Source organism: Herpailurus yagouaroundi, unplaced genomic scaffold (assembly GCF_014898765.1).
Source record: "Herpailurus yagouaroundi ecotype Mexico unplaced genomic scaffold, PumYag 200, whole genome shotgun sequence".
NCBI lineage: Eukaryota > Metazoa > Chordata > Mammalia > Carnivora > Felidae > Herpailurus > Herpailurus yagouaroundi.
This window is the reverse complement of record NW_024412431.1, coordinates 2,983,377-2,998,353: the sequence shown is the minus strand read 5'-3', so window position 1 is coordinate 2,998,353 and position 14,977 is coordinate 2,983,377. Positions and strand designations below refer to the sequence as shown.

General features: G+C 51.8%; 1 protein-coding gene across 4 annotated transcripts in view; it reads right to left on the bottom strand.

The window, feature by feature from the left end:
- ILF3 (interleukin enhancer binding factor 3) overlaps nt 1–14,977 on the bottom strand; it is a 32,016-nt gene that overhangs the window by 5,233 nt on the left and 11,806 nt on the right. Inside the window, exons 2-18 of one of the 4 annotated variants that reach the window (XM_040449895.1) lie at nt 14,402–14,501; nt 13,791–14,020; nt 13,455–13,632; nt 10,939–11,086; nt 9,405–9,496; nt 8,921–9,016; nt 8,128–8,239; nt 7,609–7,706; nt 6,933–7,044; nt 6,714–6,824; nt 6,205–6,404; nt 5,617–5,784; nt 5,035–5,172; nt 4,772–4,948; nt 4,521–4,674; nt 4,312–4,365; nt 555–920 (exon numbers count right to left, since the gene is read on the bottom strand). In XM_040449895.1, coding sequence (XP_040305829.1) covers nt 555–920; nt 4,312–4,365; nt 4,521–4,674; nt 4,772–4,948; nt 5,035–5,172; nt 5,617–5,784; nt 6,205–6,404; nt 6,714–6,824; nt 6,933–7,044; nt 7,609–7,706; nt 8,128–8,239; nt 8,921–9,016; nt 9,405–9,496; nt 10,939–11,086; nt 13,455–13,632; nt 13,791–14,020; nt 14,402–14,404 — 2,437 coding nt within the window. In that variant the 5' untranslated portion in view covers nt 14,405–14,501. Of the gene's footprint in view, nt 1–554; nt 921–2,445; nt 3,862–4,311; nt 4,366–4,520; nt 4,675–4,771; nt 4,949–5,034; nt 5,173–5,616; nt 5,785–6,204; nt 6,405–6,713; nt 6,825–6,932; nt 7,045–7,608; nt 7,707–8,127; nt 8,240–8,920; nt 9,017–9,404; nt 9,497–10,938; nt 11,087–13,454; nt 13,633–13,790; nt 14,021–14,401; nt 14,502–14,977 lie in introns of those variants that run through there. The other 3 variants (XM_040449896.1, XM_040449897.1, XM_040449898.1) reach the window with 3 other exon arrangements.

Below are 14,977 nucleotides of genomic sequence, written 5' to 3'. Positions count from 1 at the left end.
TGCGCACTCTCTCGCTCTCTCAAGATACACATTTAAGGTCCCTGGCCTTCTCGCTGACCAACGTCCCTTCACAGGAAACAAGTGCACATCTACGCTTTCTTACTCTGCTGCCAGCGCAGCTGCAGCCTGCTGGGCTTGTGCATGAGGTGGAGGGAGAGGTGGAGGGAGAGGTGGAGTGGAGAAGTAGCTCACGCGCCCTCAGGGGCCTGATACAACACTGTCGCCTGAGCCCTGGAGGTCACTTCACGGCAGCCGGCCCAGACTCAGACTCCACCCTTGTGCCCCAGCCTCAACCCACCGGCCTCCTTGGCATAGGAGCCTCCGCTAGGCCTGCCTTCGGAGGAGGAGATGGATGGGAAGGGAAAGGCACGGATCTGGGCCAAGGGAACCCTGCCTCCAGGGTTTCCCTACAGCCCACCCAACAGCCAGCACCGCCCGGCTTCCTTCCAGTCCCTCGGCAAGAGGTCAGGGCAATGCTGAGCTTCCGCCACTCCACGGGATGCGCTGCTGGCCTGGACTCTGGCCAGGCCTCGGGGCCCTGGAAGCCAACTCACTGAATTTGCTCTCGTAGCTGTAGTCTGATCCGCCCCCGCCCCCGGGGGAGCTGTAGGAGTTTGAGTAGGAGGAGTAGTTGCCTTGTCCATGATTATAGCCCTTCTGCTTTCCCTGTGGGGGGCCGTAGTTGCTGTACTGGCCCTGGTTGTAGGACTGCTGCTGGCCTTGGTGGGACTGGTAGCCTGAGCCGTACGAGGGCTTCTGCTGGCCCCCGTGGGGCTGCTTCTTCCCAGCGTGTTTCGGGGGCACTGGTGAGTTGTAGTTGTCGCCTTGGTAGTAGGAGCCGTAGCCAGAGGAGCCACCACCGCCCCCGCCGCCGCCACCACCGGCATTCCCAGAATGCCCTCCGTTGCTGTAGAACTGACCTAAACAGGAAGGCAGCGGGTCAGGCATAGGATGGGGGAGCCGGGGGAGGGGAAAGACAGGGAAGGTCGTGGCTGTGGGTCCTGAAGGCTGACCCGCAAGCCCACTGCCCAGGCCAGGGCAGAGGAATGGAGGTGGGAGGGCGAGGAGCAGTGGCTCCGGTCCTTAAAGCAGCCTGGTTTGGACTGGTCCAGCCTTCAGCTCCACTCACCCATCAGCTGATGACAACAATGGATCTTTGCCAAGCAGCGGCAGGACAGCACGCCAACAGCAGCTTTTGCAGCGGATGTCAACATTACAATGAGATGAGATCCGAGCGCGAGATGACATTCACGACTGTTACCCAGATGTCCCCAACGGTGACAGGGAAAAAAGCAAAGCCCCAGAGAAGCAGCCGGCCACCCCCACCTCCCCCCCGCTGTGCTGGGAAGAGGCTCTGCAGTCACAGGCCTGGGTGACCCCCAGACATTTAACGAGGCCCCTAAACCTTGTTTCATTCCTGGAACAACTAGTCTTGACATGGTTGTTGGAGGAACAAACGGAGACTTGGCCAAATGACCTGGGGCGTCTCTCTGGTGTGACTCGTGCAAACGTGGGGGAAAGGAGACTGGCTAAAAAGTCAGGATCAGAACATCCAGGCTGGGCCTCAAGCTACAGCCTCAGACGGCCCCCCCAGAGGGCCCCTCCTTGTTCCCAGCACAGCTGCCGGGGGCAGGCGGACCGAGCAGGATTGACAAGCGTGCAGGGAGGCCGCCACATTCTCAGACCCTGAAGCTGAGAATGTCACAGTAAGACTCTCCTTTGGTCACCAGGTGTAGATCCCACGAGACAGGTATGTCCACACCCCACCCCCACCAGACACTCAGGTGGGCCGATGGGGGATGGGTGGGCTAAAGTGCGGTGGGAGGAAGGGGAGGCCGGGGCGTGTGGGTGGCTCTCGAGCCCAGCAGGGCAATCCCCAGCGCTCACGTGGGGGCAGCGGAGCTCCTGGCTCTCGGGGCAGGGGTGCCTGTGGGCACGCCTTTGCTGGTCGGTGCTGCCCATCTACAGACAGCCTGGTGCCCCTCCACCCCGCACCGTGCCCAGGGTGAGAGGGAGGGGGAGGGACACTCCCACACAGCCTAGCCTTCCTTCCCACTTAACATCAAGGGTTCCCCACCTTTTGGGTAGAGTTCTAATTTGGGAGTCATCACGTGCCTTCCACCCACTGGAGATGTGCACCCCACACTCCCATGTCTTGGATTGTTTGAACAAGAATTTGGATAAAACTGACCTGTGACATCAGTTTATTTTCTTCAGGCGGCCTCCTCCACCCCTCCACCCGCCCCCATCACAAAGCCAAAACACCAAGAAGGACATGGCCCACGATGCAAGGGAACAAACATGCGGAGGCCTGGCCAGGAGGCTGGAGGACAGGAGGTCCTCTTCAGACCCCCTCTCAGAACCCCGCCACCTCGGCTGCCCCAGAGCCTAAACTGAACACCGCCTCGTCCCTCCTCAAGCACAGGAATGAATGAAGACGCCAAGTACTGAGGACTTGTTACTTTAACATGTATTGATTAAAAAAAAAAAAAAAAAGGGGGGGGGGGGGAGTAGTTTTCAACGTCATTTCAGGATAACTATTTCCTGGTATAAAAAGACATTATTCTCAAACAATAACTTTCTAAAAAAAAAAAAATACATCATGCAAAGTTTTAAAAAGTTTCACTGAATGTTTCAAACCTCTGGGAACAAATTGTATAGTAACCATTTTGACCAGTTTTTGCCGAAGAAACGCAAAATCTTGCAAGTCAACTCAAAGACAGGCTTTGCGGCAAAGGCCTGCTGACCAGAGCCCAACCATGCCCTTTCCAAGAAGGACTTCCACTAGGAAATGGGGGTCTCAGCAAAGAATCCCACTGCCTCCGTGTGCCTCTGCACACAGGGAGAAGTCAGAAACTCCAGCCTGCACCCTAAGGTGAGAGGGCAGAAGATTCCAGACCTTCTGGAATCCACCATGGCTGCACACCCAGCAGCACAGGTCCCGCTGAGGCCGGTTCTTCACTGGAGAATTGGGCTACGTATTAAGTCTTTCTGCTTAATTCTTTTTAAAGCCCCGTTAAAACAAAACAAAAAACAAACTCTAGAATCCCATGCATTTGCAGCTGTGATTAGGACTTGCAAAATTCCACGTTCTCTCTCCCTCAGAGCCTGTCTGTTTCCTGCACTAATAATGGAAGCACAGTTTTGATACCTTTGAGAGTTCACCTCTAACTAAACCAGCCACGAAATACCGCATTCCCAAACAAGAACCCACCAGAGCATTTACAAAAGGCGGGAGAGGTTAACTTAGCACAATGTACAATTCCCGATGTTCCCCACGTTTTACAAGATTAAAAAAAAAAAAAAAAAAAAAAAGCCAGTTGCTCTGGATTCAGATGTGATAAAATCGTTTTCATTACTGTCAAAGGCATCAACCAGATTTGGGAATTTGTTAAAATGTTAAAAATTCATACAAAACCTGCTGTAAATTAAGACAAAGGTAGATTAAAATGCATTATTATCTGTCTCTTAAATAAAGTAATGCTTTCCATAAAAAGCAAAGGTGGGCTTTTGCCTTGATGCTGACCAACGCTGGCTCTAGAATTCTGTGCAATTCTGCACAAAAATGCATTCTCTGAAAATTGTTTTCCACTTATTGTGAACTTCAATATGACCAAGTTCAAAGGCAAATCACGATAAAAACTGCCATTGTCTTAAATTCTGCAGGCTAAGAGTTTCAGACAAGCTGCGGTGACAAGCCACGGTTGAGAAACCCAGTGAAGCACAGGGGCACAGCACGGACACTTTGGGTTTTGGAGTTCGAGAAAATTGGAGTAAAAAGTTGATTTTGTGTGCAATACTTTTAGATGCTCTAGGAAGACCCAAAATCATGATAGCCGTAGCAGTCTGTGAAAAAGTCACCTACAAAAGGGGGAGACAGAGCAGAGAAAAAAAATTAGAATTCTTTTGAAAAATGGCACAGAGCGCCACATTTGAAATTCATGTTTTAGATTTCTCTGCTCCTGTAACCCCCCAGTGAAGGCTCCTTCTCAAGACAAGAGCTGTGCACTGTCAGGAAAAGCATAATCACAGGACTGGTGTTTCGCATGGCTTAAAGCAGAGAAATTTAAAATTCTGACTTTTAAGAAATTTTCAAGTCACACAAATACACGTGTTAACATTTAAAGAACACACTACACTCTTGCAGAATAGGGGCTTGAGGACTGTCTGCCCTAATCACTGGGAAAAGGTGCGAGCCGCTCTTAAATCTCAAGGCGGCTGCTGCTGGTGGGCTGCCCCGTCCTAACTCCGGCGTGGGAGCTCCGCTGTAGCTTCCCCCCAAACCGCAGACAAAGAGAAACACACACTTACTGTAGCCTGCCGTTGCCGAGCTGCCTCCGTACCCATAGCTGCCATATCCGGCGCCTGGAAAGGAACAGACAGGGTTACGGGGTGGAAGGCGGGGCCGCCCTGCCCCCGCCTCTCCCAGAGTCTCCTGCCGGTCACCTGATCCCAGGGGACCCACACGCTCCCAGGAGCAAGCAGGGCCTGTGGGGACGACACGGGATGAGAGTCCTTACCGGCGTTCATGTAGCCTCCATGGTTGGCGCCACCAAATCCTCTCCCTCTCCCTCGACCTCGGATGTTCCCTCCTCTTCCCCGCCCTCGGAGGTTGGGGGGCGGGGGCACTTCATTATGCATGGGGCCTCCCATGCCGAAGCCAGGGTTATGTGGCTGCACGGGGAAAGAACGGAGACCAGTTACGTTCACCTCACACCCCAACCACGGGTGAGCTCGTGCCCCGGCCGGAGACCACGGGGGCACCGCTTACCTTAGCAGCAAATTTCGGTCCACCTCTCACAGGCACGGGGGCTCTCTTCTTCTTGTTGGCTTCCAGGGCGAGAGGGGCATCGGGGAACAGCTTTTCTAGTGCAGCGAGAGCAGCATACGCTTTTGCCACCTTTTTGTTTGAGCCAGCACCCTGAAACTTCTGTCCATCCACCTCGACCTGGGAAGAACAGACGTGTGTCGGTGTGGCCCGACGCCACCCTCTCCTGTGGCAGGGGGACTCTCCTGGGGGAGCTGGCCGCTCACCTCCATGACGAAGCGCTTGTCGTGGCTGCCCCCAGTCTCGGAGATGAGCTCGTACTTGAGGCCGCGCCTCTTCTCATTAAGTTCCATAACAGGGTTCTTGCCGTGCTTGGTCAGGATCGGCCCCTGCTGTTTTACGTTCTCAGGGAAAACAGAAAAGAAAACCAAAAAACTCAGCTAAGGGCTTTCCAGCACGTATAGGAAGGCAGCCACCCCTGAATCATGAAAAGACGCCCTCCATGCTATCTCCCCTGCTATCTCTCACCACCCTTGCCCCCCGGCCTCTGGGAGTCATCTGAGGGCCTCCCAGCAATGGGACTGCCTCCACTTGCATCCGACTTCTGGGGAATGACTTGACTTTGACCCAGGGCTGCCCCCACTGCAGCCCTGGGCACTGGGTCAACATCAGCAGGGCCCTCTTGGTCGTGGCTCAAAGGCTCACGCCCCGCTCCCTGTATAGGCTCCTGGACTGGAAGTTACTCTTTTTGGGGAAAATGAGCAGGACCAGTAACCACCCTGGTTTCATAGAACACAGAACTGCCTGCTGCATCCTGTCGGGCACTCCGGCACCCACCACGTGCTCACCTCGGCAGTGGGATCTGAGGGGAAGGTGGCGCTGGGGGTCGAAGCGGCTTCCACCACAGGTGGAGGGGCCACCACGGCCGGCTTCGCTTCCGTTTCCTCGGCCGAGTCCTCCCCCTTGCTGGAGTCTCTGCCTTCAGCACCGGTAGGGAGGCCCATGTCCTGTAACACCTGCAGGAGGGACACCCGCAGGGCCCCCAGTTAGGGAGGGCTTAGTACCAGGGCCAACCACGCAGGTCTCCCCCCACCCCCTGGATCCTGAATCAGAAGCTTCTAGGGTGGCATCCGGCAATCCAGAGGGTGTTTTCTCCACTAGCCATCCCGCTCCCTTTCTGGCACGAAACTCTGATGCCCAGCCACATCTGGGGACTCTCCGTCAGCCACAACGACAAAGCTATTCTTCCACGTATGATTTGGCACACATTCAAAAATCGACTCCTCTCAATTTTCACGCACCCTCTCTAAGCCTCACGCTGTCCACACTGGGGGTTTCGAGACCGTGTAATGGTTCTGAAGGAGCCCGATGCACAGAAGCGCTTCTGTTGTCCTCAGAACAAGCACACGGTGCGCAACACTGCTCACCACACTTACCTTAACGGCCACATGAAGCTTGGCAGTCTTTTTGGACGGTCCAGAGGCCTCGAATGAGTTGCCATCTACCTCCACAGACATGGTAAAGATGGGGGCGTGGACTGGACCGGTCTGGGAAACCAGCTTATACTGCAGTCCTGGTTTCAGCTGGTTTAGTCTCATGAGAGCATTCATAGCCTGAGGCGGCTCTGCCTTCTCCTCTAGAGAGAGAACGCCAACATCATTCTGGACTATTAGCCAACGCTCAACTGGGGAGGAGGAACCGCTGCTGGTGGCCTCCTATGGCACGGCACAGCGGCCCAGGCGCCTGCACAGGCCAAGGCCTCATCTGTGTCGTTCCCGAGTACGTTCACCCCACTTTTCGTTCTACGTCTACGTTACGGTTAGTCATTTCAGAAAAGATCACGTCTGAGAAAACTAAAGCCAAAGCGAGCATCTCGTCACTCTGGGATGACTCTTAACTGAGCCAGATGGAAGATACACTAAGGGCTACAAGTGAATGCTGGTACCTTTCTTCTGAATCTTCTTCTTCTTTTTACTGGGAGACTTTTCCTCCCCGTCTTCCTCCATCGGGCGTTTCATGGGTGTAATGGCATAGGTGGTGCTGGGGGGGATTTGAACTGAAGGAAGAGATCACGAGAGAAACAGCTGAGAATCCCTCCTGTGCTCTGCGAGGAGTCCGTGCTGCCGCCGCCCAGCCTGGGGCCCAGGCCCCACGGCATGCTTACCTGTGTAGTCCACTGGGTTTTCATTCTTTGGTTTCTTGGGCATCTTAGAAGGCAGAGGGTCCATACCCAGAACTTTATGGAGCTGGCCAAACGCGGCAAGCCGCAGAGCATGCTGGAGAAGGGGAAGAGGACCCGACTTAGCCGCCCTGTGCTCCTCGCCAAAGTGTGTGCGCTTGCTAATACCTTCTGGAAGGGGTGGGAGCTGAGGGGGTTGCTAAGGGTCTCCCCTACAACAGCAAGGGGTCCCCCAACAGCCAGGGGAAGGCCTGTCAGGGCCCAGCCTTGCTGTGGGGGAAGGCCAGCCTGTGACCACCCCCCTCGACAGGAATACAGGAGACCCCAACCTGGGGACTGGTTGCCACACGGAGCCACGTGGTGGGCCTGCAAGGGAAGGACCCTGGAGCAGTCCACACAGCAAATACATCTCCCCGCTGAACTCGGTGTCCAAAAACAGCACTCGAGCAGGCCGAGGGGATAGGCGACAAGCACGTGTGGCGCCAGGGGAAAGAAGCAGCCCAGATTGGGGCGCCCTGTATCAGGCACGATCCCTTCACCTTCGATCCCCAACCTGAGCCTACGAGTCCAGTGGCTACCCTGAAAATACCCAGTAATGGAACTGGAAGCCAGTGATTACAGACTGGGTAAGGGCTCACGTTGGCAATGGCGATGACTATACCTGCGCACTCTGTGTGATATCTTCCCGTTGCTGTCTGTCTAGATGCCCAATAGCATCAGTGGCTTCTTTTTCACAAGGGTCATAAATGCCAGAACCATCTGAAGGCAGGAAACAAGGAAGATATGCAGAGGATTATCTTTTAGCATCTCGGAAGAGTTGTGTTGGCTGAGGGAACCAGGTGCGTTACCCCCCACGCCCCATCCACACCCAGCTCTGGAAAACACGCTGAGCTCGGTGACCCACTCGGCATCCAGCCCATGAGAGAAATAATCCACGTGTCTCAGAGCAAGGAGCTCGCGTGGGAGTGGGTCACCACTGCCCCGGATCCGCCCTGAGTCACAGCTGCGGAGCCGGCACAGGGCTGGATATGATGGTGCAAGAGGGTAGTCACATGCTTCAGTCCTAGGGGGGACACGGGGCTGCTGCTGCCCTAACCCGGTCAAGGGACCCGCCAGGAAGTGGCCTCAGGGCCTCAATCCCTGTCCTTTCCCTGCAACTTGCAAAGCACAAGGCCCCAACCTGGCATCACGATGCCCGACGCCAGGCACTCCAGCACTCTCCGCAGGGCCTCGCCGGCACCCATGGGTCTGTTGGCTGTGCCGATGGACTTCTCACAAAGAAGCTCGAGGGGCTGAAAGGCAAGACGGACAGTTAACTCCACTGTCCAGAAGGTGGTCGGCCTGTATCGAGGAGCTGTCACTGTGTGTGTGTTTAGGGGGGAGGGGGATATCAGAGCACTCCAAGTTCACAAGTTGAGGCTAAACCAAAGACAGGACAACTAGAGCCCAGCTGGGTAACTTTTCCTTAAAGAGATAACCGTTAAATCTTTCAGACTGTAGAAGCCAAGAAGCCAAGAAGCCAAGACGTGGCCTTTATGTAGGTGCTTGTATTTATTATGTAGCCACTTAAAAATATAAAACCCACTCTCAACTATGGGCTGTAGACAAACAGGCAGCTGGCCAGACTGGCTTATGGGCCCCAGAGTTTGCTGACCCCTTTCCAACAGCAGCTACAAAAATGCTTCTTCTTGGAGTAGAGCATATCACAGGAAGTGCTACCTGGCCAGCCCTCTCCTTAGGCCAAGCTCTGTGCCCACCACGGGGTGGGGCAGGAGGGGGGGGTTCTGGTCTAGCTCTCATCCCCCACCCAGGGTGTGGCACAAAGTGCTCGCTCAATATATGGCTAGCACAGGGGTGCCTCGGCCACACCCCGAAGCGCCACTCGGGCCCAGTTACCATAACGTACTACTGGGATATGGGAGAAAGTCTCTGTGCACACAAACCCCAGATGGCCACGGCTACGAGGTCCTTACCCATCCTCTGAGGGGACCCCAGGTGGGCACGCGGGTACACAGGTCCCTCAGGACCCGGATGACAATGACACACGACTTCAGCCCGTTGGCTCTGGCCTAGAGAACAAAGTACAGGCTCTTTACACCAAGGAACCTCCCTCAACACAAGGCAAACATGAAAAACACGAGTCTCAAGGCGCTACTTTGTCAAGGGTAAACGGTGAACGTTCAAGACCATCAAGTGCGTGGTCAGTGGCAACTTCACCAGGTGGACGAGAACAAGGTTACTCTTGGCACAAAGCAGCAGCAGCCCACCTACTCAGTCACAAGCCTCCTCTGGGGGTGTCAAATTTGTCTGTGCGCGCTCCTTTAGCAACTGCACGCCTGCAGGTACTAAGTGCGGCACGGCGATCTTCAATGTTACCGAAACTTTATGGTGAAAGTTAGCCAAGCTAAAACTTAGGAATTCTCTACCAAAAGACAAATAGAAGAACAAAATGCAAACCTGGAACCACTTGGCGTGTCGGAGGGACGCCAAGGCAGCAAGGCATTTCTGCCTGTCCAGAACGTCCGGGGGATCGTTGACTGATAGCGTTTCTATTCATGGATGGAATAAGAAGACAAGGCACAGTTTGACCAAGGGGTTTCTGTCAGGTGGAAAGGGGATGTGGCAGCTTCCTAAAGGGCAGCTGAGGCTCCCAGAATCTCAAGTCCTCTCCACCCTAGACCAGGGAAGGAGAAGCTAGAGTGTGTTTAACTCTGCCCTGAGGAGATCATAAAAATCGGAGGCCCCTCCAAAAAAACAAAAACAAAAACAAAAAACAGTAACAAAAACAAAAGTGGGAAATTACTCTAAAAGGAATAATCCCATGGGGGAGGGGGACAGATAGGTGGATCCTATCTTCTAATAGACAATTACCTTGCTTCCTCCCCATGATCTCCCAATAAATTAGCTATGCTAAAAATTTCAATAGCAAAAAAAAACAAAAAGAAAAAAAAAAAAAAAAAAACAAAAAAACCACCAAAAAACAAAAAAGAAACAACCCTCCCTCCAAAAAAAAACAAAAACCAAAAAAAGAACCCAAAAATAAAAACAACCAAAATAGGTGGGGGGAGTGGAAATGAACTCCCTCTCTGCTTCCCACAACGGCCATCCCCTGAGGCATCTGCAGCAAAGGGGACCACCTCCGCCCACCAGGCGGGACTGCCCTAGCCCCAGCCCTTGACAGAGAGAGTCCTGTTGGTCAAAGGTCCAGCGTCCCTAAATCGATAATTGGAATCAGGTATCAGAACCAAAGGTAATCAAATAGCAACAAGGGCGCAGAGTGTGAGCCTCTGCTGCAGCAGAACCGGGGCACTGTCACTGCTGCCAGTTGCGTGTCAGGGATTTGGATAAGGCCTGTTACCTTCACTCTGCGGTGTGAGATCTGTGATTAAAAAACATCCGCATGGAAGAGACGCGTGAGGGGCCCTTGGTGGCCTTTGAATGGTGAAAGCATTAGAAGTCTCTGAGGTTTTGGTTTGAAAATCACACAACTGTTGAAAACTTTATCCAAAACTCTGTATCAACTCTTTGCATTTCCATCACGGCAGCTGATAAAAGCAGCCAATGGAAGAGGACAAACCAAGAAGCCCTCGGTTCTGCTGCAACACAAGCTGTTTGCACAACTCCATCGTGATGTTCATGCAGAAACCATCTGGTTGTCTTCCGTAATTTAAAAGCCATAAAATCACCAGGGACACCCTTTTTCAAGGCCAAAGAACGCTCGACAGAAAAACCAAGTTTAACACTGATGACATTCAAGGATTAAGATAAAAATGGTGCAATCCTCTATGAAAAGTGCTACTCACTTTTAGTGCAACCGTTTTGTCAAACTCCCAAGCACTGAAACTGAACGGGAGGTGTGACCTCAGAGTAAAGGTGGTCAAAGCTACACCGATATCCTTTTATCAAAGCAGTCTAAAACTGAATAGCACATTTGGCTGGCGAGGGAACACCAAGTTTCCAAAGTCCTGCTGGCCTTTCTCAGCCTCCCTACCTCCAGCTAATACTTTCTCCATTTCTTCTCTGACAACAGGGGAGGTCAGGTGGATGGTCAGGGACAATGGAGGCTCTTTTGTGTTTTTTATCACAATCGCAGCATCATCGACAGACTGGAGTATTTCGTACTTGTCTTCTGTAACAGCCTACAAAAGAAAATGCAACTTTCAAAACATACTTCTTCCTCAAGGCTGGCAATCAACAGCTGTATCTGTCTCTGCTGGTTACCACAGCACACATGTCAACTTCTTGGGGTGTGACATGAGAGCAGTGCCTTCATCTAGGGTATCAGGACCTCCCTCTTACTGACCGGGTCTTTAGCCACTTTCTGTGTACTCCAGAGCGGAGGTCTCTACGCAGAGAAACTTTCACGGGGAGCTTTGCAAAACAAAGCTTTAGGTTCTGGGCCAAGGAGACCAAGGGTACAAATCTTTACTTTGTCGCTGGCTAGTTGTGTAACTTTGGGCACATCACTTAATCTCATTAAGATGTTGGTGTCTAATTTCTAACATGGACTTAGTGACACGACCCACACCAGGAGGCCGCAGGAGGCTTACACGGACACCACACGGAAAGCACAACACCCAGCAGAGCGGGCATCCACCACCCGTATTTCCATACTGAGATGAGCAGCCATCAGTGTGGGAAAAAAAACTGTGTAGTAAGAGAATTTGTGTCACATTATGCGTTAAGAAAAAAAAGCATACATTTGCTGCAAATGCACGTATCTACAAAAGGGTATGACAACACCCTGGCTTCCACTTTCTCCTTTATACTAGTTTATGAGCCCTGATGAAGAGAATTCAAACTTCTATGATTTCTGTTAGGGAAAACATAAAGGAGGAGGACAGATGCACTCTGGAAAACCTAAAATGGGGTTTCTCCACCTCAGCACTATGGACGTTCTGGGCCAGAGCATTCTGGGCTGTGGGGCCATCCTCTGCACTGCAGGCCATTTGGGCAGACGTCTCCAGCCTCCTCCACCCGGCAGACGCCAGCAGCACCCCACGCCCCACTGCTGGGACAACCCAAATGGTCTCCAGCTCGCTAAATGTCCTCTGTGGGGACCAAACTGCCCCAGTCAGAAAACACTAATCTCAGTCAGTAAAAATACACTTTGTTTGTACCTTTCTTTAAAGATTGGCTTTTTACAAAAGGCGTCTTTCTTTTAGAAACATTCACAACAATGTAATTTTCATCAATGAGTACGCTTTTTACAGACGCGAGTTAGAATTAACTTAAGAATTACCACTGGAACAGAAAAGTTTCGGGCTTCATTTCCCTGAAACAGCCTTCCAGAAGTGTCTGCTGTACTGCACTAGCTCTACTTTTCAATTCTGACCACCATCCGAAATCCCAAATTATCAGTCACAGGCAAAGAAAATGCATGTTTACATATGAAAATGAACAGGGTGTTTCCCCAAGGAATGAGATTTCTTAGTTTTTTCACTTGCTTCTTTTGCTTATCCTGTTGCTAACTGGGGTGAATGTGTCCCAGGGGGGCAGCATAGGGTGGCGGCACATGGAGGTTCTAAAGCCCCAGAACTCACCAACCAGGGATGCTGAGGTCAACTACTCAGCTCCCTGCATCCCAGTCACATCTTCTAATATACTCAGATGATAAAGTCCTGTTTTAAAGGGTTGTTACGAGGACGAAGAAGTAACATAAACAGCACATGTGGCCTAGGCTCTGGTGTAGTAAATGTTCCAGAAATGTCAGAAGCAATTATTTATGCAACACTTTTGTAACAAGATGAAGAAGCTGGTTTTATGTTTTAAGTAGGCTCCACACCCAGCGTGGGGCCCAATGTGGGGCTTGGACTCATCACTCTGAGCTGAGATCAAGACCTGAGGTGAGATCAAAAGTCAGAGGCTTAACAGACCGAGCCACCTAGGTGCCCCCCAAAAGTTGGTTTTTAAAAAGTTCTTGTGCCGGGGCGCCTGGGTGGCGCAGTTGGTTAAGCGTCCGACTTCAGCCAGGTCACGATCTCGCGGTTCGTGAGTTCGAGCCCCGCGTCAGGCTCTGGGCTGATGGCTCGGAGCCTGGAGCCTGTTTCCGATTCTGTGTCTCCCTCTCTCTCTGCCCCTCCCCCGTTCATGCTCTGTCTCTCTCTGTCCCAAAAATAAATAAAAAATGTTAAAAAATAAATAAATTAATTAAAATAAAAAGTTCTTGTGCCCAGTTTTGGATCAGTGGGGAAGAGTTAATAATTGCACCTTCTATTCAACCATCGACACCCATCGACTCAATTGGCTCCGGATGTAAAGTTCCAGCCCAGTGCAGCCCGGAGCACAGCAGACACGGAGTCTTTCCCAGATGAAAGAGCTCGGGGCCTATCACATGCAGCCAGGCACTGTCCGTAGAGCCTTAGAGTTCTGTGGCATCCACCCACGCGTGCAAGGGTGGGTCTGGAGCCACCTCTTGGTGCACAGCACGAACGGGCCCCTCTTCCCCTGCCCTGCACCCTCAACATGCGCAGTCTGACCCCACCCAGTGGAGACGGTCACACTCACAGCGAGCTGGATGGCCAGGTTGTCGGCCACCTTGTCCAGGAGGGCAGTTGTGGGCTTCTCCTTACATAGCAGCACCAGCTCCAAATCCAAGTCCCCCTTGAGCAGCAGGCCCTTTGCCACGAGGCCAACACGCATCACGCCCCGCAGGGTTCTGGTCATGTGCTCCGTTTTCTGCTCCCTGAGGGACAGACCGAAGGATGCTCAGTGAGGGATTCAGCATAGTCAGAACCCAGAGGCCACGGAAAGGCTGGAGTTTCTTAGAAAAGGAGACATTCACCCCTACGCTGGCCAGTCTCTCTACGAAAGATCCCCACCGCCCCAAAACCTCAAACTTACCCAGCCCCTTCTTTGGTCTCGTCCTCTGGGGGCACATCCACGTTCTCAGACTCGGCGTGCTCACCGCTTCCTTTCTCTTGCTCATCTATCCAGTCAGACACAGCTTTGAGAGCCCTCTCTGTGTGGGACACCATGTTCTGGACGGCCTCCAGTTCCTCTTGGGTTGGATAAACAGAAGAATGCTTTGCCATCACGTGGCGATCATCATTCACAAAAATTCGCATCGGACGCTGGAAATGTGGAAACTCAGTTAAAAACAACGCAGAGACCACACAAGCGTCCACTCCTCTTCCAAGCCGCCCAACGCAGAATCAAGCTTCGTCATTTGTGTGCAAGGAAACCTAGGGGGACGCTCCTGAAGGCGTGGGGAGCGGGACAACTGAAGGAAAACGGCTGTTCATTCTCGAGGCAGCTGAGAGGAAGGGGGCACTTCAGGCATTTATATATATACGTATATACATGTACGTATGTGTGTGAATTCTTACACTGTGCAGCAGTATTTTATAATTCAAAAAAGCTAATGAAAAAATAGGAGAATCAAATGCTTTAGGGAAATGCTACATCTTCGAATATGAATACAGAAATAACATTTACAATTTTTAAAAACTTACCATTTTTACTTCTTTTTTTCTGTAGTGTCTGGAAATCAAATGTTTGCTTATCTTTTCAAACTGTGACAGATTTCCTTGGTGTTATCAATATTTCAACTATCTATAAGATCAGAAAATCATTTTAGTTTCAAGTATTTCATACACGGATGAATTGTAGCAGTCAGATACTGAGTAGGATGAAAGACAGTGGTGCTGCCACGTGAGGGGCCCTGTTAACACAGCAGGACACATCCTTATTTCCAGGTAACCGCTGGTAAGCCGAGGCACAAACTAATTATAAAATTCCCTAAAAATGAAAACAGCTGGTTTCAGAATCCAACTCCACCCACATCTAGATGAATTCTATTTCATCTTCTTTCATCTTTTACTTTTATTTTTTAATGTAAAGTATGCTAGATTTTGTCAAAGTTCGTTTATTTATTTTGAAAGAGAGAGAAAGGGAGCACACGTGCACAAGCAGGGGTGGGGGTGGGGGTGGGGGTGGTGGGCAGAGAGATGGGGGACTGAGGATCCGAACCTGGCTCCTTGCTGACAGCAGAGAGCCCACTGCAGGGCTCAAATCCACAAACTGCAAGA